The sequence below is a fragment of the Glandiceps talaboti genome, chromosome 15 (assembly GCF_964340395.1).
Source record: "Glandiceps talaboti chromosome 15, keGlaTala1.1, whole genome shotgun sequence".
NCBI classification, from domain to species: domain Eukaryota; kingdom Metazoa; phylum Hemichordata; class Enteropneusta; family Spengelidae; genus Glandiceps; species Glandiceps talaboti.
The window spans coordinates 23933687-23957808 of NC_135563.1; the positions used below are offsets into that span (position 1 = coordinate 23933687).

The 24122-nt window shown below is 36.1% G+C and overlaps 2 protein-coding genes and 1 long non-coding RNA gene across 10 annotated transcripts in view; 1 reads left to right on the forward strand and 2 right to left on the reverse strand.

Annotated features, from left to right (window-relative positions):
* Positions 1-6765, reverse strand: part of LOC144446984 (cGMP-specific 3',5'-cyclic phosphodiesterase-like) — a 128394-nt gene extending 121629 nt beyond the window's left edge. For all 7 annotated transcript variants that reach the window (XM_078136862.1, XM_078136860.1, XM_078136859.1 and 4 more), the window contains exon 1: positions 5884-6765. In XM_078136862.1, the coding sequence (XP_077992988.1) occupies positions 5884-6504 (621 nt within the window). In that variant the 5' untranslated portion in view covers positions 6505-6765. The remainder of the gene's footprint in view (positions 1-5883) is intronic.
* An 8157-nt stretch (positions 6766-14922) lies between these two features.
* Positions 14923-20340, forward strand: LOC144446803 (uncharacterized). Of its 2 annotated transcripts, none has more exons than XR_013481978.1 (3): positions 14923-15046; positions 17078-17235; positions 19534-20340. It is a non-coding gene; the product is annotated as an uncharacterized LOC144446803 (long non-coding RNA). The 2 variants fall into 2 exon arrangements; XR_013481977.1 differs by having other exon boundaries at positions 15014-15050.
* A 2498-nt stretch (positions 20341-22838) lies between these two features.
* LOC144446985 (uncharacterized) overlaps positions 22839-24122 on the reverse strand; it is a 5370-nt gene continuing 4086 nt past the window's right edge. Inside the window, exon 2 of the mRNA XM_078136867.1 lies at positions 22839-23574. Coding sequence (XP_077992993.1) covers positions 23232-23574 — 343 coding nt within the window. The 3' untranslated portion in view covers positions 22839-23231. The remainder of the gene's footprint in view (positions 23575-24122) is intronic.

The window sequence follows — 24122 nt, forward strand, 5'->3', positions numbered from 1 at the left end:
GAAACACAATAGAATTGAAGCCATGATATCTGAAACAGAAAGTTGTCTGGTTTCACAGAAGTCTTACTATTAAACATTGCTAAATTTCATTGTCTGATTTCACAGAAGTCTTACTATTAAACATTGCTAAATTTCATTGTCTGGTTTCACAGAAGTCTTACTATTAAACATTGCTAAATTTCATTGTCTGGTTTCACAGAAGTCTTACTATTAAACATTGCTAAATTTCATTGTCTGGTTTCACAGAAGTCTTACTATTAAACATTGCTAAATTTCATTGTCTGGTTTCACAGAAGTCTTACTATTAAACATTGCTAAATTTCATTGTCTGGTTTCACAGAAGTCTTACTATTAAACATTGCTAAATTTCATTGTCTGGTTTCACAGAAGTCTTACTATTAAACATTGCTAAATTTCATTGTCTGGTTTCACAGAAGTCTTACTATTAAACATTGCTAAATTTCATTGTCTGCTTGATATAAAATAATCTTAGTAACATTGCCTCATTTTCTAAATGCATGTAATATCATTTATATATTTATTTAATTATTTATATTATCTCTTTTTATATATTTATCAAATATTGACAGACCACATCTTTGTAATGTAAATTTAGAATTTCTGCTCATAACCTACACATAGAAACAGACAGGAGATGTAATACACAGAGAGACCAGAGATTCTGTGAACATTGTAAAACGGTACTTGAATATGAATACAACTTCTTACTTTTTGTCCCCTGTACACAGACAGAAGACAGAAATACATTTCAGCATTTTATAGACAACCACACTATGACAAATTTGTAACACTCATGAAGACCAATAACATACACACACAAAGAAATCTCGCCATGTATTTATTTAGCGTTTTGATTTCGTGACAGAAACCAATTATTTATTTATGTATTTAGTTATTTTCACAGTCATTATCTCTGCAGATTGTTACACTGTAATATGTAAATGATTTGTTCTTACTAGGGTGCATGTACCTGTGTAATGTTGGAGCATCTATTGTTGTATGTACTAACACTTTAAAAAACTTTTGTAACGATCTGCTAAGAATGTTAAATCAAGCAAAGAAAATGTGGCAACATTCATAAGATTTTTTTTAGAGACAATAACATGTAGCAATATTAGTAAGATTTCTGTTGAGTCAGAGGATGAAATGTAGCAACATTTAGATTTTTGTCAAACCACAAGAAGTTTTTCCAGTTTTACTGTCTACAACTACAGAAGTACTACTAGTGATATCTTAAAAATGTACCCATTCATACAGGGATTATGTAGCATACAGTCATGTACTGCTGGAGGTATCACAGCTGTGTACATGTATGGACTGGAAAATGACACTGGAATATAATATGCAACTATAAATACCTTACCTCATAGTTCATCATCAGTGGAACAGCAAACAAACTATAATCAAGTGACAATAAGACCGTGAACTTGGTATAATATATGTACTTGTGTCATCTTTTAATTATTGTTTCCATTGCTATCCAGAATTATTTGGATCATAGTCTTAGAATTTCAAAGCAATCACTTCCAGAATGGAAGATTCTGTAACTATATAATTAATTAGAGATTTTTTAGACATACCTTGATTAAAATAAGTAAATCGGTGAACTGTATAGAGTATGTTTTATTTATTGGTGTGTGTTATGTATTTTAGGGACTTTTGAAGCTGAAATGTTGAAAGTATGTTAAGCTTGATTACATTTATACTATCGTAAATATAAAATTTTGTGACAAAAATTGTCATCAGATAACAACACATTATTATTGGTGTTTATGTTAACAGTCAGGTAAAAATCTACTTGAGTTCTCCAGGATTAGTCAAAGAACCAAGCACTATGATTTAATACTGTATTTACCAGTCTTCCTAATATGTTACCTTAGTTACCCTATAGGCTCCAGCCCCTACCAAAAACATCAACCAAAGAAGGCCTCAAATCAAAGTTACTGTCATCTGACCTTTCTGGTACAAAAAATATTTAGGAAGAAATAAGCTAAAATAGAAAAGTCACATTCTTAGCCAAATCACTGAAGTGTACAGGAATGTACCCTCCATCAATATAACTACAGATATTCACATTTCTGTACATAAACATTACACAGTGAGTCTATTTTGACTAACTCACATTTCTGTACATAAACATTACACAGTGTGTCTATTTTGACTAACTCACATTTCTGTACATAAACATTACACAGTGTGTCTATTTTGACTAACTCACATTTCTGTACATAAACATTACACAGTAAGTGTGTCGATTTTGACTAACTCACATTTCTGTACATAAACATTACACAGTGAGTGTGTCTATTTTGACTAACTCACATTTCTGTACATAAACATTACACAGTGAGTGTGTCTATTTTGACTAACTCACATTTCTGTACATAAACATTACACAGTAAGTGTGTCGATTTTGACTAACTCACATTTCTGTACATAAACATTACACAGTGAGTGTGTCTATTTTGACTAACTCACATTTCTGTACATAAACATTACACAGTGAGTGTGTCTATTTTGACTAACTCACATTTCTGTACATAAACATTACACAGTAAGTGTGTCGATTTTGACTAACTCAGGAGAGAAAGAGCCTGCTTTATGATTATCAGAATCAAACAAAGAGAGGATTTTATGAGAAATGGAAACAGTGATAGTTTAAACTTTACAATTCAAAATGTATGATTTCCACTCTGCCACACTGAATGATGTGAAAGAAGCCATTGAAAGCAATATATTTTACACCTTTAGTATTACCGGAGGACAGCTGATGCAAATGTACAAATTTTATTATCTCAATAACGTGGTAGCCCTTGACAACCATGTAGCGTATCTATGTGTCTATTATCATATCAAGCCATGAATGCCAATTAAAACAAAAAAGGACAGAAATGATTTTCGTGGTTTGTGCGTCATCATTGTTTGATGAAAAATACAGTACACATAGAACTCAGTGAAGTGAAACACAATGAGGATGACCTACCTGCAGTACAGTTAGATTGTAAATGGTTGAGTAGTTTTAATTGAAAGCATACCATTATAGACATGCACAGACTGAATATATCAGTGGTCAGGCGAATTATAGGTTGCATATCATGTAAACCGACAACTTAACAACACAACATGTGTAAAATAAAATAAAATTTATAAAAAAGACTAAATTTACCTCATAAATTCTCGACTCTCTGATTTTATTGAAATGCATACTACACAGTTTGACAATGTTAAAACTATTTATTTTTTAGGATTCAATGTATATATTTTGTATTGAATATTCAGAATAACTAAAAACCAGACTGAAAATACTGAGTTGTTACCATCATATGAAAATGATATCAAAATTAGGTTTAAAATGTGAGTGTTTAAATACAATGAACACACCACCATCTGGTATCATTTTCTATTGTTCACAGAGAAGATAAGATTATGTGATCATTTTGTTTCAGCATTGTGAACCACAACCACCTTTACAACACTGTCCCTAAAGAGGTGTCACAGAAGAAAGATAAACTTTGGTTTGCAAGAATGTACCAAAATGGCATTATGATACCTATCGTATGGTTTGAATCTTCTAATTCTACAAGCCACTATTTACAAATAAAATAGGGGAAAGGGGGGGGGGGGGGGTGTTAAATTTTGCATGACCAAATGCCTAATTCAGCAAAATTTTTGCTTTCAAGGATTTTCAGTCTTAAGAAATTACCTATAGTGAAAAGTGGACACTAGAGTTTGAAATCTACAATAGTACTAATTAGCCTATGTAAATTAAAAGACAAAGCTATGATGTCCTTTTCATCATAGATTAGAGTATCCCAAGCCTTCAGATTTTATAAACATTACCTGTCATGTTTTCTGCTTTAATGGCAATAAAATAGTATTTACCATATCATCCTCATACGTACACAACAACTGTATCTATTCCCAACCAAAGATAATAGGAACACCCTTAAATTCAGCTGGTGTTTAATATCAGAACTTCTTTTTGTTCCTTTTCTTACTTTTACATACTTAAGGCTAATGGTGGTGTTCAGGAGATGCAGACACAATAATGCACAGCATGAAATAAACCCTGTCATTATTTTGTGACATGAAATAAAAACACTAATAGTTGAATTTTTTGAAATAACCAATATAGGCTTACTACCACTGTTTAGTTTTGAGTAGCTTCTGTTTCAATGATTATTTATTTCTTTTATCAACATTTCCACTGGGTTCCCTCTTTCATACATAAAATCACAACAGTGAGGAGTTCCTTTCCACACCTGAGAGAATACTTTATTGAAATTATTGTCCATCTTGCTACGTTCTGTGAACTCCAAAGAATAGTAAACGTGTCTGATTGTTTCCAGCTACTGGTTTTGGTTCACACCACACCAACAAATAAAACAATTTATTGGACTTTAATGTACACCCTTATCGACTTCAAGAAGTGATGAAACTGTCATGATTGAGGACTTGTTTTATTGCTAAAGCCATAAACTGACATTAATGCAAACGCTGGTTTCAGCATAGACAAGGCTTCTATTTGTATCGCGATCATTATCACTGTGAAAAGGCAAATAATGCACAGAACCACATTTCATAACAACGTCGTCTAGCTAGCTGTTCAGTTCCAGACTTTGTGTCATGTGCATGAAATGGTCGCACAACTTTTGGGCCGATAGCCAAAAACGAATTTAATTGTGGATGTTTATTTGAGCCTTTTATACAACCTGACAAAAGCCTTTAGGGTACTCTTTTCTAAAACAGGACAAAAGATATGTCCCGTTATCACCTTTGCCTTTTTGTTTGTCTCGCTAGTTTAGAGGGCCTTTATGTCTCATGTTGTATTCCGAACATGGGGCTTCTCCAGCAAAGACTGACATTGGACAGATTAGAGGGATTTTACTACTGCAGTGCCAATGCATTATTGTGATGTACTTTGGGAAAAAAAAAAACGTTTTGACAAGCGTGCATTTAGCTATGGTACTACAACGTGAAATGACAGCTCCGCGTTCAGAATTTTCTCCGATTATTTAAAAAGTACATTGTATATCAGATTTCCAAGGTTAGACATTTAAATGTAAACAATTCAATCGTCAAGATCAACGCGATGTATTTACATCATATATCGTTCGTGACCAAACTTTAAAAAATGTACAAGTCACCGCAAAAAATTACCTTTATTGCAAAGAAAGAGACACTCCACCACACCCAAAGAATACCGATTGCGCGTTTTGATACTAAAGTTTGCTCTCTTGGTATACATTAGCTGCAATATTAAATTGCAGTGTAGTTTATGCTTTTTATTTCAACTTCTATTTCTGTTTTGAGCTGTTTATCGTTCTGGGGTTTGCAAAACAGGCTATTCATATATATGTAACTATTTGTATGTTAGGGCCGCGTTTATCACAGAATCGCTACTACTTTACAACACATTAAATTGGTTTCATACTCGCATGGGATTTCATTGGAATCTTAATAATATTATAGTAAACGTAAAGATCTGTTCAGCGTCTCTCTACGTCCTGGGAGAAAATTCCAAACGTGCAGCAGTATAAATTTTAAGATGTAAACTTATACCTAAGAAATACGCCGGGCCGGGAATTGGAAGCCATGGTTTGTGAACATCGAATGACCTAGCGTTGTGTCAAACGATTATGACAACCACCAGACAAGCTTCAAATTCAATTCTTATAATAGTATACAATGTGGACTGGCGTTGTTTTAAATATAACAGGCACGCGGACAATGGGAGCTGCAGTTCTTATACTTGGTATACACAATGATGTATACGGGAGGCAGGTGTTCGAAGCACGGTCCCTTGTGTTTAGTACGCTGCTGCCCTGTGGAGATAAAAGATTTGGTTATACTTAGCCTTACCTCGTATGCATTCTTGATGTTCACCGTCTCCTTGGTGAGAGCAACGTGGCCCACGATGCCTTTTCCAATGGGTATTCGGATCTCATCTTCTTGCGAATGAATCGATTCCTCAAGGGTGGAATTTTCATTCACATCGAATAACTTGGAGACAAGAAATCGGTTTTCTTTTCCTCCCTTCACGAGGAACAAACTGCAGCGGTCGCCGTTCGTCAAGAAACTTACGTTCATCAAGATTTTGTGACTAAGGGTGCTGATGTCAAGCTCGTTCGCTATGTCCCTGATCAGTTCCATGAATAATTCCTTTTCGTTCATTTCTTTTAGCACGGTCCTGCTTCTTCGCAAAGTCTTCGGCTTGGGGCTGCCACTGATGAGACTCTTCAGGGAGCCTCCTGCTCCCGACATAGACTTCCGAAAATGTTTCAAAATAGCAGCCCCTTTCTCGGTGTCCCCTAGTGGAGTAGAAGTAGCATCTGAGGACCAGGCGCCGTCTTTTCCATGTTTTGTTATCCATTTGTCAACCATATGCGATGTAGCTTTTGTGCTGAAATATTCCTCAGCAAACTGTGGGTCGCTTTCCAAAAACTTAGCGACTTCCTCGCGAGTCAGCTTTTTCTCTCCCATAGTGTTATACACAGCGGATCATATGATGAATATATCGCGGTGTATAAAATATATAATGTCAATATGCGGTCTTCCCCTTCGGTCGCTATCCACTGTTTTTAGTCTGTCTAGTTATCGGCCGAAGCCGTATACGCCAACTGCGACGTGCATCAGAATGCTGTTTGCAAGAAGCCTTGACGAAAATGTGATATGTATGTATGTGTACGTGTATATCTGATCAAGCAGACGGCCCTGACGAAAGTACGATACGCTGGGTCGGATCGTTTCTATATCCTACACACACACACACTCTGCTGGTTCATAATCACCTCATTTCGTATTCAGAGAAACTGCCACTGATTGGACAATCGCGTTATGACATCATAATCAATTGATAAGTTGATACTGTTTTGGAGCGTACATACAAATGGCACATGGAACTCCCAATCGATCGTGCGCTATTTCGGAGAGGACGCTTTCGTTCTATTTCGAGAATTGCATTTGAAGAAGCAAGAGAGTCGTTCCAGGTTCAATAAACATGATAAGAAACTATAAGTGAATATTCTGAAATTGTCTGTTACTTTCTCGTAAGATTAATTTAAAATCCATGGCATAATAGTTTCAGCAGATATAGAATAAAATAGAATACATGTAGGATAGAATAGGATAGGATAGGATAGAATAGAATAGAATAGAATAGAATAGAATAGAATAGAATAGAATAGAATAGAATAGAATAGAATAGAATCTTTATTGCATCCGTTAAGAAAACTCCATTCCTTCATTCGATTTTCTGCAATAAGTGCTTGGTTCAAAAACAAACTAGTAAATATATCAACTACAGTAACAATAGTTAACAAAAATAATAAAGTAAGGATTATACGAAAGTTAAAACTTCACGTTAGATAAATGTAATATATAATATCTTTTAACTCTGAATGTCTTCCCTTTTGATAAGCACTGATTTTATGAAAGTTGTCAGCGCCATAATTATGTGTCTTTGATCAGAGTTAAAAAGAGTAATACATTTTGTTTCATTGTCTAGTTCTTTGAAATTGCCTAGACCACTGATTGCACTTAGTCTGGTATACATGCGTTGTCTGTCAATGTTATAGTTGTTGCATATTGTGATGAAGTGTATTTCATCTTCTATCATATTGCAGGTGTTACATATAGATCTTGCAATGTCAATATAAGATAGACAGAGGTCAAACGGATCACGCCGAATTACAATGTAAGACAAATCTCACTAATGGCCTGATAGTCCTGGTACAATTAGATGTTATGTTATTCCCAATATTTTTCTTCGTTGGGAAATAAGAGTGACCTAAGGGGATTTGTCACTACTCGTCTAGTGAACAACCCTTATAGAAAGGTATTTTCCACTTACTCTAACCGAACAGATTTAGTTTTAGCAAATCCACAAAAACTCGTATTCAACAATTTCACACTAATCACTAAATAAAAACATTACACATAAAACGAATTACAAAAAACGAATGACGCCATTTACAGTACACCCTCTACGTACACTATTAAAAGAAGTGAAATGACAACCGCCACTCTCTAGCATAAGTGGTGTTAAGGCAAATATCCCAGTGCTTTGATAAAGGAATGGTACATATGTAATAATTTACAGTATGTAAGTATATGAAACAGTCCAGGGATTAACATTTAACGGGCACTTGGGTGGATGCTAAACAGCGGAATGACACCCTTTTCTATGTTTAGTATGTTGAATGACACTTCTACATTATTAAAAACTGTGTTTCAAAGCATTTGTATTGCTGGCATTCTACTTATGCTACAGAGTCGCGGCTGTCATTCCACTTGAATGGCGGCTGTCATTCCACTGATGCTATAGGGTGGCAGTTATCATTCTACCTATACTATAGAGTGGCGGTTGTCATTCCACTGATGCTATAGAGTCGCGGCTGTCATTCTACTTATGCTATAGAGTGGCGGCTGTCATTCTACTTATGCTATAGAGTCGCGGCTGTCATTCCACTGATGCTATAGGGTGGCGGTTGTCATTCTACTTATACTATAGAGTGGCGACTGTCATTCCACTGATGCTATAGGGTGGCGGTTGTCATTCTACCTATACTATAGAGTGGCGGCTGTCATTCTACTTATGCTATAGAGTGGCGACTGTCATTCCATTTGATGTTTTCGAGTGGCGGCTGTCCACTTTTTTGATAGTGTAGAGTGTGTAATACAATTAACTTACTAAGTGTAGAAATGGGCGTTATTCCACTGTTTACACAGTCACTGTCATTTCTGTTTCAAAGTATTGAAATTGCTGTCATTCCACTTATGCTATAGAGTGGCGGCTGTCACTCCACTTTTTTGATACTGTACAGCGTGTCATTCAACTTACTATACTTAGAGAACGGTGTCTTTCCACTGATTACATACAGTAAATGGTGTCATTCGTTTTCTGTCATTCGTGTTGTTCGTCACTCGTTTTCGGGTCACCCACACAAAATGGCAAATAAACAAATCGATCGCGAGTCACTTCAAAATGGAGTGCAGTTATATCATGGACAGTATATTGAGTATATAATACATACTAGACCTTACATTGAAACGTTTGTTTAGTTAACTCGAGTACAGTGGAGTACTAGTAGCGTTCATTTTTTCCTCGTTAATCTCGACATACAGTATTCAAACTGATGGATGGCCCTGGATGGCTATTCTCTGATGAGATTGTATATATTTCCACTCGGTTCAAAGGTCAAGAAGGCCCTCATGTTCTTATCATCTCCCTATTTTGTTGGATAGCCGGGAAACGGACACCTACCTGTTGCTTAATAACTACTGTGTACATTCCATACGAATTCGATAAAAATTTACATTTAACCTGTTTGCAAAACAAAACGCTATAGATATACAAAATTGTACCTTTATAAAAGCGCCTTCAAAGAGTCTCAGGTCGAAGGCAGTCGCTGGGAAATAACGAAGTCCAATCACAGTCGCTTGTAAACTGTTATTCCTTTCCTAAATGGTTTTATTCTTGTCTATGACGGTCCTAATACAGAACAATGACGTTATTATAGGGATTGGCGACATTCTTATAAAATCGGTAGCGATGTCATACCCCCCTACACACGTGTTGTATGTGTGTAGGGGGGTATGACATCGCTACCGATTTTATAAGAATATCGCCAATCCCTATAATAACGTCATTGTTCTGTATTAGGACCGTCATAGACAAGAATAAAACCATTTAGGAAAGGAACAACAGTTTACAAGCGACTGTGAGTCCAATGATAAAATATAGCCTTGCCGTGGTCCCATAACTTGGCAGCCATGAAGATGTAATGTTATTTATAAATTTGGACAAGGCTGTACCAAAACAGACCATCTTTATCTATATGGTAGTGGTGGTGGTGGTGGTGGTGGTGGTGGTGGTGGTGGTGGTGGTAATGATGATGATGATGATGATGATGATGATGATGATGATGATGATGATGATGATGATGATGATGATGATGATGATGATGATGATGATGATGATGATGATGATGATGATGATGATGATGATAATGATGATGATGATTGTGGTGGTGGTGGTGGTGGTGGTGGTGGTGGTGGTGGTGGTGGTGGTGGTGGTGGTGGTGGTGGTGGTGGTGGTGGTGGTGGTGGTGGCAGCGGCGGCTGCGACGGTGGCGACAACGGCGATGATGTGTATATCTGTAAAGATGAGTTCAGTCCTGGGTCATGTTATTTAAAACACATCCCATAGATCTGAAAAACGAGTGTGCGTACATGTCGACACTCGAAGACAAACGCTACTATCCCTACTTATATGGAAGCAGGTCAAACCGTATACTGTACTTACACGTTCGTTACGAAGACCAACGTAACTATTGCCAAACTTTTATGGAAGTAGGTCAAACTGCTGTGCCTTCTTAAAAAGGACAACAGTCAGGTACAGCCTTACAGTAATAAGCGATTGCAAATTTACCAACAGATGTATTAAGTTTCGGAATAAATAGATATTACCGTTAAATTGTTGCATTGTACTAAATGTGTACTTGAAAAAGGAGTTGTGTAATATATGAATGAGATGGGAAAGGTGTAAATTGTTGTATATTACATCACACATACAGATGCAAATTTGAATTTGAAGTTTGTGTAGTTTATTTATATGAATGATTTGCAACTGGCTGAACAAGTTATTGGAATATGCTCTGATCGTGCTAAAGAAATGTTACGGGTATGTTGTTCTCCAAACGCCGAGTCCATTATAAAGTAAAAACGTGTGGTTGGATGAAAGATTTATGATAGTGGAAACATATACATTGCAGTCACAGATGAATAAAGTGTCTTATAGTTATATTAGTTTGATCAGTTGTGGTGGTAAGCTATAATAAGCTATAATAATAATGACCACAAAAGAAATAAGCAATCAAACAGTACAACGACAATGAACAAAACTTGTGTATTATGACAGGCGTTCTATTCATTTAAAAGAAACTTGTGACGGCATCATTTCTTCAAGGAAGTAAGGCAGCTTGGTAAAAATACTAAATAGGGTTATGACTCAAAGTTCGCTGACCGTCGGCAAAAGATAGGCAGATCTAGAAAACAGCTAGTGTGCATGATAGGTTTGATCTTACACTACGAGTGTTCTTTGCATGGATAGTGGTCTAATGAGATGTTGGTGTTCTTCCGAAGCGTATTATTTACTGCCGTCTAAAGGCCACTGTCCAATGGGATAACGACTGAAAGTTTACACTGTTTTCGGTACCTGAAAAACTGAAATACTGTTGTTAACTAGTGACTTTGTATTTTTCAGGAATGTGGTCATTCAACTTAGCTTTACAACCTGCAGTAATTTAGATATTCGTAAATGTGAATCTGTCCATTGTCCCTCCGCTGGTGGAGGGTCTATGGTATGATCTGCCATACGCGGATTACAACCCGCAGATTTGAATATTATAATCCCCTGTACTGTACGTCATGTTGGCCAGACATTACACGTAGATTTTCCAACTTGGCATTCTTTGTATTTATTCCTCACAGTAGCCCACTCAGAATAGTTTTCGATATGAGTTATTGACGTGGTTCTTTAACACCTACAAATCTTCTGAGTGGTGCGTGAAGGAACGCAAAGAAAACCAATATAGTCACTCGAAATGAGCTGTTTATTTCTCAGGAACATTTAGACTAAACAATGAGTTGTGATTCTTTTGATACTCTGATATTCACAAAAATGAACCAAGCCAGAAGTTCGTCTGAAATGTAATTTGTCATGACAAACTTGTAGCATATAACTAAACGAATAAAGTTTGCTTATGTCTAATACCATACATTTGTGCTTCCTTGTCGATATCATATATGTTGATTTAACTGATTGATGACACAAACACATGATATAAATGCCTAACGTTAGTAGTCTGAGCTTACATGCACAAAATAAAGCTAAATTCGTTGTGATAACATTGTTGTGATTGTGTTAAACAAAGACGAAACATGGGTAAGCAATAGCAACAATTATATCAAAGGAATTAAAATTCCTTATTTGTATTCGCATTCGTAATTAAAGTTTTTGAACGAAAGGTATCTTACAGACGGTCACATTTATTGTGTTAGATCACAGACAAGTAAGAAACTTGTCTGTGGTTAGATTAATTAACGAAAACGAAAGGCAACACCACGTTATTTATGACCACTGATGACGCCATTCTCTGACAAATTGAAGCAAAGTCGGTGCGTCGATAGAAAAATTGACAATTAGTCCACTTTAAATTACCTTTATTACAACTTAAAATTGTTAATTTAACTTGCCCGGATGTACCAATGATTGTGGTAGTAATGAAGTATTGTGTTTACTGTTCATGTCACATTTTACCCTATTCTTGTTTTATAGACTGTACTGAGCAAGAACATACTGAAACACAAAGGAAATTCGATCACATTTCAAACTATACACAAAATATAATCATGTTACATGTCTGGAATCTTTATTAATTTTTTCTATAGGTTGCAGACAGAAATTCGTGGAAATGTAACGCTTCAGACCCTCTACTAATTTTATGAGAGTATCCATCCATGGCATGTGCGCCTAAAAACTGACAGGTACATTTTTTTCTCACGTTCTGTTAAAAATAGAGAATTTGACTATAAAAATGGGACTTGGATGCCATCGTATTACCGGACACGGCGGCCCCCGTAACTTTGTCGATCATCAAACATTTATAAAGCTAAATTTTGACTAGCGCCACCTAGAGTTTGTCTATTTAGTGACAATGCATTCGTTTTGTCAGAGATAATAGACTGGCACCCCGGGCTAGCACCAGTCCCTTGAGATATTTTTTTGTCTCATAACCTTCAAATGTTTTGAATTTGGTATTTATTTCAAATTTTGTGAAGTCAACTTTTATTGTTTATTTTACCCGGTTACTAGTAGCCTCCCAAGGGTGAAGGGCCATTCGCAAGTCGTAATCAATCACTCAGGTGCACAAGTATTTCACACAAAAGAAAAAGAAAACATTTGTGTTTCAAATATTTATTCAAATAAAGATTGAAAATAGACTTCAGCAAGTCTATTAGCAGTACGATTATATCTACCTTATATGCAAGTCTATTAGCAGTACTAACTTATATGCAAGTATATCAACAGTACGATTTAATATATATCTAACGTATATGTGTGTATTTTTTTTATTCACTTGACGTATAAGTTGAATAAAAGTTTATGGGAGGCAAGTGGGGTGGGTACGGGGGGGGGGGGTTCCCGACCCTGGACATTTTTAAAATTCAAGGACTAAAAGAATGCTTTCTGGTGCTATTTTAACATGTCAAGGTAGTAATAATACTACATAAAATTTGAATCAATGTGAAAGGGAGTTGTGTGAGGGTAGATACAGGGGCGTCCCCTTGAGCCCCTAGAAATGTTTGAAATTCAAGGACTAAAACTAAAAAAGTGTTATCTGGTATTATTTTAACATGTCAAGGTGATAACAATACCCCCTCCTGATCACAATTGAAATTTTAATTCAGTATACTAACACTGAGAAAAATTGTCAAAGTGAAGTTGCATGCCATACCATTTAAAATTAGGAAAAATTATAGTATACTTAATGTATATTCATTTCATGTAACAGAACGCCATGTACTAGTATCTGTGCAATGAAAAGTTAGCTATATATTACCATATTCTTTGTTTTCAACATGTATTTAATAGTAATACCAGTTATAAATATCTGTGCAATGATACCTGTCAGGGATTTATTTTCAGCTCACCAAGTTACAATATTATCCCAGTATCTGGTATGCTTTCACTGACTGACATACATGTATAATCTACACCGTGATATTCTAGATGAGTTGATCCTATTTGGTCAGACTTTGTCCTCCTGTGTGGCTTCAGCTGTTTATTTCTTTATCCAGGTTATTCCTTACTACTTTAGTGAATTAATTATTTGTTTTCATGTACCGGAATTCAATGTACTAGTAACGGTTTGACCAATTTGTGTTACAGATTGTTAAGGTCTATTGTAATGGCTTCAGAAACTACATGTATATGACGAATGTGTATGCATTTTCATAGGGGTTATGTATATGCAAAATGCACTGAAAAATTCTAACAGAAAAAACATCGTGTTAATAAATAACTTGCATAATCGTGTATCCATACGTGTGTTCTATACTTCAGTGTTAGCAAAAGTTTTGAGTAGCCCCCCCCCCTTTCACTTCCAGTTTTTGAGTAACCCCCTTTCACTCCCCAGTTTTTGAGTGACCCCCCCCCTCCAATATTCCTCCGACCCCCCCAGGTCATAAATAATGACGGCTCCCTTAGGGTGACAGATTTCCAGTCGTGAAATTTAACAGAGTCACCTACTAGATCATTATTTATCTTCAGGGATGACTAACATCCCAAGACGTTTTTGCCACTCCACTTACCAAGCCATTGTCATACATTCTTGTTCTAAACATATTGCAATGGTATATTTTAGTTGTGCAAACCATCCTGTGTTATCAATAAATACTGAAACTGCATGAAATGCGACTACTTTCCCATATGAGCGTCTGCCATCATTTTTGTTTTTCATGTGCAACATTCTGCAGTTGGCAAAACGTTTTCACTCTTGAAGGCACCCAGTACATACAAGATCGAGTATATATATGTAATTTACATGTAACTAGTCTAGTTCCTATACGACACGTTACAATTACTAAACACTAAAACTTAAAAAGTCACCAAAACAGACAAAAAACCCTCAAAACCGCAGCAAGACGCTACATTTATTGCAGCTAAACGAACCCAAGCCTACACTGTCTGTTACCCCAAAGAGTACATTGTAATTACGTTGAGCTTGGAGTAATTATACAGTATAATTACTCCAAGCGTTGAGCCAGCCAGATTTGGCTAGGCCGTATGTAATTTGCATATCAAGTAGACACGAGTTACTCACATACGGCCAATTACAAAAACAGTATTGTCACGCTTTCGACGTGTGGTCTGTGCTTTGACATAGACATTTCGTGTAGGTTTCAGGTGATGTAACCAGTGAAATCATATCACTTTCATTATCGACGAACAAGGCAACGGGTAGGTGCGTGAATCTAATTTAGTTCTTCCATTCTTCCAATATATTTTTCAGCATACAGACATCAAAAAGCACATAAAGAAATGTTGCCAGGCTACTCAGAATTATAACTGCATGACGAACTGTACGTGTATAGCCACATCTGGCGTTTTGTACAGTAACCGCCAAGGCAAGAGAAGAGGAATATTATGTGTGGCAGTTGTTTTACACGAAGTCAAAGTTACGTAACACTATTACGTAATATGACCCTTTCAGGAAGTAGCAACCTTTCACTTTACATGTAATAAATCCATACACCCTGCACGAAAAGTAGAGTCTATGATGAATCTGATATCAGGTTTGAAACGATAGAATTTGGCCACAGTGATCGACGTAGTCGCGTATGTAACAGATAGAAAAATTGAGTCATTTGTGACGAAGGGAGATATATACTATATAGCAAATAAAAGCGTATTATTGGAAATATGTGGCTGACGCAACAACCAACAACGATCTGATATTTACTGTCAAAATCGGTCTAGCCGTATTTATGTATAGTTCAGTGTATATGTTGTTTTGCAGTCAGTCTTTTCATGCGGACAACTGATTAACATACAATGGTATCTCCATATATCCATTTACAAAGATGATAACCTACTTTCACTGACTATATTAAACGGGTTCAACGACTTTTTCTATGGTAAAATGGTATGAGTTAAATCCAAGTCAACACTGTTGATTTTAGGAGGGGGTATTCCAATGGGGAAAAGCTGAGCCCCCCCTATCATTTGAACATCTCTCATCATTAATAATTTGCATCGAAGTTCTCGGGACGATAGCAATAAATCTGGAAACCTGGAAATCTTCGCTGAAGATTTATTTTTGCTACGTACAACGTAATTTCGCTGGAAAACAAAAACGCAAAAATAAGCAGTGACTAAAATTCCTGCTGGCACATGAACACAATGTACCAGTTAGTTAAAATTAGTCTTTGAGATCTAGCTGAAGACTGTAATAACTAATATCGCAAAATTTTGTGGTAGTGAAAATATCTAGGTTTACAGTAATATGGAAGGGGGCGTATGGATTCAACTGTTTCGTTACCGAGATATACTGACTCATGTACATATATTGTAAATATTCGTGTACATTTCACAACCCTCATTTGTGTTAGCTGTAACCTAAATGTAAATGCTGTGTTATAAAAGCTTATAACGTAGCTGTATATATTTAAATGGCAAAACAGGCACCAACATGCATTCACATTGTATATGATTGGCTTATTTCCGTCGATTGATACATTCTGAGCGTCATAATTGTGGGTATAGTTATGACGCCGCCCTTATATTCTTGTAAAAGTTAAATATTCCGTCTCAATCGTGTAACCAGGTCTATAATAAGAAGCTCATCGCTCTACCGAGTTAACCACTATCTGGGACTGCTACTCGTTGAATAAGAAATAAAGTCCACTAAAAATGAAAAGACATAACATTGACAATCATTTGATACGGAATCGAATGTTTAGTCGTATTTCGAACAATATTTATTGATGACCCTGGGATGACCTTTCTATAATCCATTTTACAACGACCTTCCCGGATGGGTTGTGTAGGCCATTCTCGTTTGGTCGTACAATGTTACTGAATCAATCATACGAAACCACAGTCACTTGTGAGCTAATATTCTATTCCAGGATGATAACCTAATAACGTCATTATTTTACATTATAATCATCCTAGAATAGAATGTAGTATGCAATCACTGGTGACGGTATTATTTGAATATTCGTAAATACCTAATAACGCCAGTATTTTGTATTTATGACCATTCGTGAAGCTGGCAAGAGACAATTAGACTGACAGATCAGCCGTTGTTGGCGCGGTCTAATCCGGGCCGATGACGTCATTACAGTCTACAGAGACTGTGTATATTCCTATATTGTCTTTTATATTTAAATTTACAACGTATGACGTCACGTAATCATTGTGAGAAATGTTGTTGTTATTTGAGCCACGCAAGGTGCATTTATTGCAAGGTAATCCTGTGTTTTTCAGATTCCAAACTTGTCCTCGCTGACGATTTACGACACGCATTTGACTTCGAGAGAAGCACCCGCAAAACGCAATTCTGAAGTTGTTTTTTTCACCCGTCTCTGACCTGTGTACAAAGTAATCATGCGTCTGCCTACGGACAACAAAGAAAAGTGCGAAAGGTCAGTATGTACAATAGTTATGTATGTGCAACCCATGTGTTATCTAGTAGTTTTAAAATATTTCTTTACATGTTCCAGTCGAAGGCATTTATGGTACTGTGGGTTCATTCCATTTCTGATAGGTGTAGGGCTGGAGCTTATTGTATTAAATAAAATACACATTATTGTCGTATATTACCACATTGTACATCATAGGAGATGTCAGCAATATCGTCTATTGCTTGAATAATACAACTACGTGCAGTATTGTAAGGGACATGATTGTTATCAGTTGTGATTAGCAATAGCCTGAGTCGTCGACCGTCCGTGGTATTCATCCATAGTGTTATCTTTTCGACTGAGTCACGACCCGTGCTCCTAACATGACACATACAGTATAATCTTGCTTGCAGATGGAGTAAGTCGGGCCCCGACTCGATTCTGACATCGGCCAGACAGTGCACATGACAGTGTCAGAATCGAATCCCAACTTCATTTGCAACACAGTCTCCCGTGAACTAATATTTTATTCAAGGATGGTCATGATACAAAATAATGACGGTATGGGTATTTAGGAATATTCCAAAAAATACCGTCACCGGTGTTTGCACGAAAAGGGAGGTATCTTTTTTAATATATTTACACAATAGATTGTGATTTGCAAGAAGTACTACAACTGCGCATGTATGAGCGCTGAGCTAACTCATTGCAGAGACCGCAATATACAAATGATCATAATCCACGAAGTTTTCAAGTCTTTCCCAATCAAATTATTTGTCAATAAGATTATTTTAATCACAGCAAATGATGAAAGAACAATAATTACAGTGCAATGTGTGTGTGCTAATAACGGAAACCAAGAAGTCTGAGCTAGGCTGTCAATGTCAATGTTATAGTATGTTGTAAAATGAGGTAATAACCCTGGGTACAGACAAGTAACACACAGATTTGAAACAGGTATTGTTCTTGGGTGTTAATTGGGGATTATCAGCTGATCCTTGCCTCGGGTACGCTATAAGGGTCTCTTGCGCTTCGAAAGTTACGTCAAAAACTACCAAAGTCCTAGTCTATCTGCTAGACCTCGGATGTTCTTCCGATATGATACGACACACGCCCGAACATCGGTATCGAGGATGGAACATCCGAGTTCGGGCAAGCCCTCACTGCGAACTTCGTTCGCTTATAGTATCGAAAGAAAGCCCGAACGTCTAGCAGCAAGACTACCGAAGACCATCTTCGGGTACTTTTGTTACTTGTCTGTTCTTTGGGATAACTAACTTAGAGATATTCAATTAGCCCAAATACTTGCCTTTCTGGTAATATTGGCGCCAAGTTGACATTTTCAAGTCATGTACATACAGCCAGATCTCAAGGCTATGTTGACTCGGCATTTAAAAAAATATTGTGCAGTATTGGTAGTTCATGAATCCAACGTACGTCTAGGTATAAATGTAAGCAAATACACACTACAATGGGTTTTGTTGTATTTGCTTTCATTTCGTATATATAGATTAATGAATTCCGGTAACATTTTACATGTTAATCCATGAAAAGGTTGCGCTAAACTAGTCAGGAAGCCAAGCTGTTTTTCCAACTCGATTGATAAATTCTTTAATAAAATCATAATATTATACATATAGCAAGTTGAAACTGATAAAGCCAATATTTGCACTCGTAGATTAGTATGTTTACAGAAACAGGTGATCATGGCAAAACGGTGTTGTTTGTTTACAGACCCGACGATCGATATCAGCAACACCGTTCTTTCTGACCCATTTAGTACTGTTTACAGACTGGGCGATCTCGGCAAATCTTTCTTTATGTTTGTAAATAATGACAAATGGCGATCTCATCTAAACCTATCATTCTAGATCTGTTGTTTGTTTACGGACTAGCGATCTCCGCAAGAAGTATCATTATTTGCTAGCAAACATGGACGATGTAGTCAAAATGATCTATCCTACCATGTGTTCTGCTAGTATTCAAATCCTATTATAGGAATAATAAAAGTGAACGTCATATTAAGCACAGTTTCGCAGTAAAAAGTGGACACTAACAGTTTCACATTTTACGTTGCTGCGTCAACGAATAGCTCGCCCAATGTAGTCTAAGGCAGGGTACAAGGATATTCGAGTCCAATTATGCTGTACATACAAAACAACCCTTTCTGTAGTGTTAGCTAGCGATGCTCCGAGAGAGTCTACCATCCAACCATCTTGTAGGAAGTATTACTTACTTTATTTATTTATTTATTCATTAGTTTATTTATTATTGTATGATGACATTATTTTCACTACATGTGTATTTATTTATCAACAGGTGTGAACAAATGACTAGCGAACAGTCTTCACATGGCAGATCCAGACACAATCGCAGCCATGCCAATGGTACGGGGGAATGTCAAAACGGGACAACGGGACCACAAAGAAATGGATATAATTACAGATCGAATAATAGAGACCATGACACAGAAACTAATGAAAATCCACAAATATGGGGACAATTTAAAAGTCGTCAAAATTTGATTGATATGCATCTACGCTAAAATTTAGCTGTCAATATTCATACTAACAATTAAATCAAACTCACGATTATAAAAAGGTGAAAGGAGAATATACTCGCAGCGTTTTTAAAATAATATAATCTGAAATATTTAAAAGACTCGGTATCAGCATAGACCCTTCCGGTGGGTGCGGGTCTATGGTACCAGGGAGCGTGAAGAAATACATTGTACTGGTAATCTGAAATACGCCACCGACGTTCATCACCCCACTCTTGGGATTTTAAAACAAAGTAATTCGATTATGGTGTGCATGAGGGCGATGTTCCGGAGTAGGGCATGTTTTGCTCACTTTTATCACGGACAAGAAAGCTTGTCCTTGCTTTTATGAAATATACCGAATTATGTACAATTGCAATCACATTTTTATTGTGAAACTTACATTTTTTTTATATGCATTTTATCAAATTTGGTTGTGTACAGAATCTTGAAAAGTATCGACACGTGCGCTTTATTGTATGTGCTCTGACTGTAAGCCTTATTAAATGACAAATAATTGTTCAAGTGTTTTATATGGCGTGTACATGTACATATCATGTTTGTTTTATGGGACTATACTTTAGTACTTTCTTATTTTCAAGTTAAAAATTGTATTTCCTTTTGTTTTTATTCATATAAGACAGTCTTAAAGTATAGTAACTGGTTTGTGGTAGCTCAAAATATTGAAGTAATAAAGTTTTGTAATTAAATTTAAGGAAGGTAAAATACGTGTAATGTGAGAACGTTTTATGTAGTGTGGATGGAGAGGCAATACAAATGTATTAGGATGAGAATGTTTTATATAGTGTGGATGGCGAGACAATACAAATGTATTAGGATGAGAATGTTTTATTTAGTGTGGATGGCGAGACAATACAAATGTATTAGGGTGGGTTGTTTTCTGCATATCAAACTGTACTTTTAGTAATACACTTACTGGAATAGTTTAACCATCACTCACTACTGACAGAACTCACCCTGATGACGTCACATCCTATAAAACGTGGCGTGTGTCAATGGAAACCCTTTAATGCCATCAAGTGTGCTAATACTTCTAATCAGTAGCAATCACGGTAATAATTGTCTTTCTCCCAAAACAAGATGGAAGGTGGCTGACTAAGTACCTCCCTTCATAGGTCAGAGCTAATTATGAGACATCTCCTTACAAGTATCCATGTGAAATGCACATCCTTTGTCAAGTAATATCATTTGGACTGTTATTGTAGTTGATTATCACTTATTTTTAATGCATAATTGTACCTGTGCTACCATATACAATTTTATATCTCCTCTATAGTGTAGGTGACAGAAGGAGTGGCTAAAATAATTCTGGAGTTTCATTTAGCGGGTCTTAACATATTTTGAGAGGAGCTACAAAATTTGTTTAACCGTAAATTGTGCACATTTCCTAACTAGAGCTGATGGAAATCAATTGCCATACAGACAAATTGCAAGAGATAAAATCAAACTGAATGAATAAGTACAATGTAAACTCAACTTCAAATGTTTTGCCATCATTACATGTGGTTTGTTTTTACATCCTTTGTTAAAAAAAATTAAAAAAATCGACCTACCTACCCAATGTGTCAGGTTATGCTTTTTTTTCTGGCCTAAATGTAAACTGTAAAGCTCCATTACAGCTTGCCTAATGGAATTAGGTCGTTATCCCCTCTTAGTATCTAGCCTGACAAGCGTTCAAATATTGGTTTATAAGATCTCACAGAAAGCAGAAACTACTCTAACTAAGGAAGCTTACCCTCTGAGCATAAATTTGGAGTCCACCAGAATACAATCATGGCCACAGGCGTGAAGCAAATATTAAAACCTTTGAGCATGGATAAGGTGTGGACAGCTGAACCAAACTATTCCAACAGTGAAAACCTAATTGTTAGATTTAAAGAAAAGTTGAAGCTGACGGAAACAATGAAGGACAACAAGGACAAGCAACATAAAAATAAACTACGTACATATAGACACATTAAAACGGATATGAACTTTGAAAACTATTTAGAAGACATTAAAAACCCACAATACAGATCAGCAATGACACAATTTAGAATAAGTGTACACATTTTACATATAGAAACTGACACCATTTATCAAGCAGGATATGTCCTGTATGTAAACATGCATGGTGAAATAGAAGACGAGGAGTATTTTCTATTAGTATACTGTACAGGATATCAAAATGAAAGGAAAGAACTTTTTAACAAATTAAATATATGTCCTAGTACAAGCACGGATAATGACAATCTCATACATATTCTTAAAATATAAGAAAAACATACATTAGTCGAAATAAGCAAATTTATACAAAATGGATTCAAAATTAGAGAAAATCATTTGAACAAAAATATATCAGCTGCCTCGTGATGTACACTCGAAAAATACAATTATTACATTTCGGGCCTTTTTTGATACACCTGGCCTCAGAGGCTCATTATTACATGTTTATATGTATAACTTATAAGTTGCGTTGACTTTCAAATTGTGAAATTATATTGGTTTGTTCTTTTTCTGTATACAAATTCTAGACAACAAACTTGTAGCCGGGTAATACTTCTTTTCTCAAGATAAATTTTATTTCATCAAATTGCAGGTAAATAAACATTTCCAATGATAGATGCTATATACAATAGAAGGGTAGATTTTACCCCACGTCTGTTTTTAAAGGGCGAGTGACCCTTGTAATGCCTATGTTTCTCTTCATGGTAGTGTTTTTGCGCTATAAAAAATGTACAACTGCAAGTTATGTTTGCAGAAATCCTTGCTTGTACACACACACACACACACACACACACACACACATACACTCACACACATATACACACACTCACACACACACACACACATTCACTCACACACATACACACACTCACACACACATACATACACACACACATACACACACACTCTCTCTCTCTCTCTCTCTCTCTCTCTCTCTCTCTCTCTCTCTCTCTCTCTCAGTATCTCCCCCTCTTCATCTATCCTTTCTCCGTGATCGCTCTTTCAGAGCAAATACATGTAATAAGTTTGATACTGTATAATTGTAAATTATTTAACTTTAGATAAATATGGCGGACGGATTGGCACTAAGATTTCTTTTCGTCGATGTTTGTTTATATGTAACATGTAGCTTACTAAGTATTCTGTCAAAATGTTATGATATCGTATTTGCTCAGTATGATTAAGTGTGTAAAATTAGAACAAAAGGCAATTTGGAGACAGTAATCATGATTTTAGTAAGAATGACAATAGTTGTACTGCTGTTCTATACTTGTAATTCAAGTGTTTGTTATACACATGGCTATCTACATAATATCAATGGAACTCTTGTATCTTAGAGAACTGGCAGACAGAAAAAGATTAACTGCAAATAAATCAGGTCAAATACACACGGCAATGAAAGTTAGTGCCAGGCTCAAGATAGCCTAGATCACTTATTTATGGAACACCCCTACAAGGGGCATGTAAAACGTCACTTCGTATTCTGTCGACGAAATGACCTGGCATTGGGATAACACTGATTTCTGTTCTTGCTATTGTTGTTGACACTCTCTTTGACATTATTATTATTGTTGTTGGAGAAAATTTTATCAAGTCCTTGGGCTAATTCCCGTAGTTTTGGATCTTGTTTTAACTGGGGACTTAATTCCGTTGGTGTCGGTGGTGGCGATGGGTAGCTGTTACTACGTGGTGTCAGAGATCGTCGTTGGCGAATGTCTAATAATGTTCGTTCGTCAATCGATAGTACCTTACACATATTGGTCAAGGAATCTACACTAGCACTCCCCCTCATCGTTCTCACACCATTTCTTGCCCTGAAAACAAGAAAACAAGCCATGGTTACTGAAACATAAAAAATGGCGTACATATATCATGATCTAACAAGACAAGATGGTCACCAAATACACCGAAAGTGTTCGTGCAATGTGATGACGCATTTTCTGTATGACTAGAGGGTATATGTAAAGTAGGACAACACGTGTTTTGTTGCACGTAAACTGTATTGCTATTCGAGACAAATAATGAAAAAATCAATTCAATTGCTAATTAGAAACATGGCAAATTATTCTTTACTTTGATTTAAAAAAATGATTAGTGAAATCTAAATGACTATCGGATGTGTTGTCTTTACTGAGATTCGTTTTCATGTAAATATTTCAGACTTTATAATAAAGACTCGATCACCCCATTATATTTTTTTTATATTTTGCAAGAAAATCAAACCCATTATACCCATCCCGTAGCATGGCAGAGAGACAACTTGTGTTTATTTGAAGCATTCATGTGTCGGTTGCCATTGTGATAGAACTAGATATACATACTAGTAATATCATATCACGATGCTGGGGTGTATCTTTCTCTT